General features: G+C 67.8%; 1 protein-coding gene across 1 annotated transcript in view; it reads left to right on the forward strand.

Moving 5' to 3' along the window:
* The first annotated feature begins 14 nt into the window (after positions 1-14).
* Positions 15-214, forward strand: part of ACYP1 (acylphosphatase 1, erythrocyte (common) type) — a 793-nt gene continuing 593 nt past the window's right edge. The window contains exon 1 of the mRNA XM_010295007.1: positions 15-101. Within this exon, the coding sequence (XP_010293309.1) occupies positions 18-101 (84 nt within the window). The 5' untranslated portion in view covers positions 15-17. The remainder of the gene's footprint in view (positions 102-214) is intronic.

Raw genomic sequence — 214 nt, forward strand, 5'->3', positions numbered from 1 at the left:
AGGTGAGCGGCGTCTCCATGGCGGAGGGCGAGGGTCTGGTCTCCGTGGACTATGAGGTGTTCGGCAAGGTGCAGGGCGTTTTCTTCCGGAAGTACACCCAGGTGTGTGGCGTCGCGTAGCGTCCCGTCTCATGGCGCACCCCTTCCTGAGGGGCGGCCTGCCTGCTGGGGTGCGCAGTGTCCTCTGTCAGCGCTGCCGTGGCTGGGGCAGGGGC

Source organism: Phaethon lepturus, unplaced genomic scaffold (genome assembly GCF_000687285.1).
Source record: "Phaethon lepturus isolate BGI_N335 unplaced genomic scaffold, ASM68728v1 scaffold43999, whole genome shotgun sequence".
Lineage (NCBI taxonomy): Eukaryota > Metazoa > Chordata > Aves > Phaethontiformes > Phaethontidae > Phaethon > Phaethon lepturus.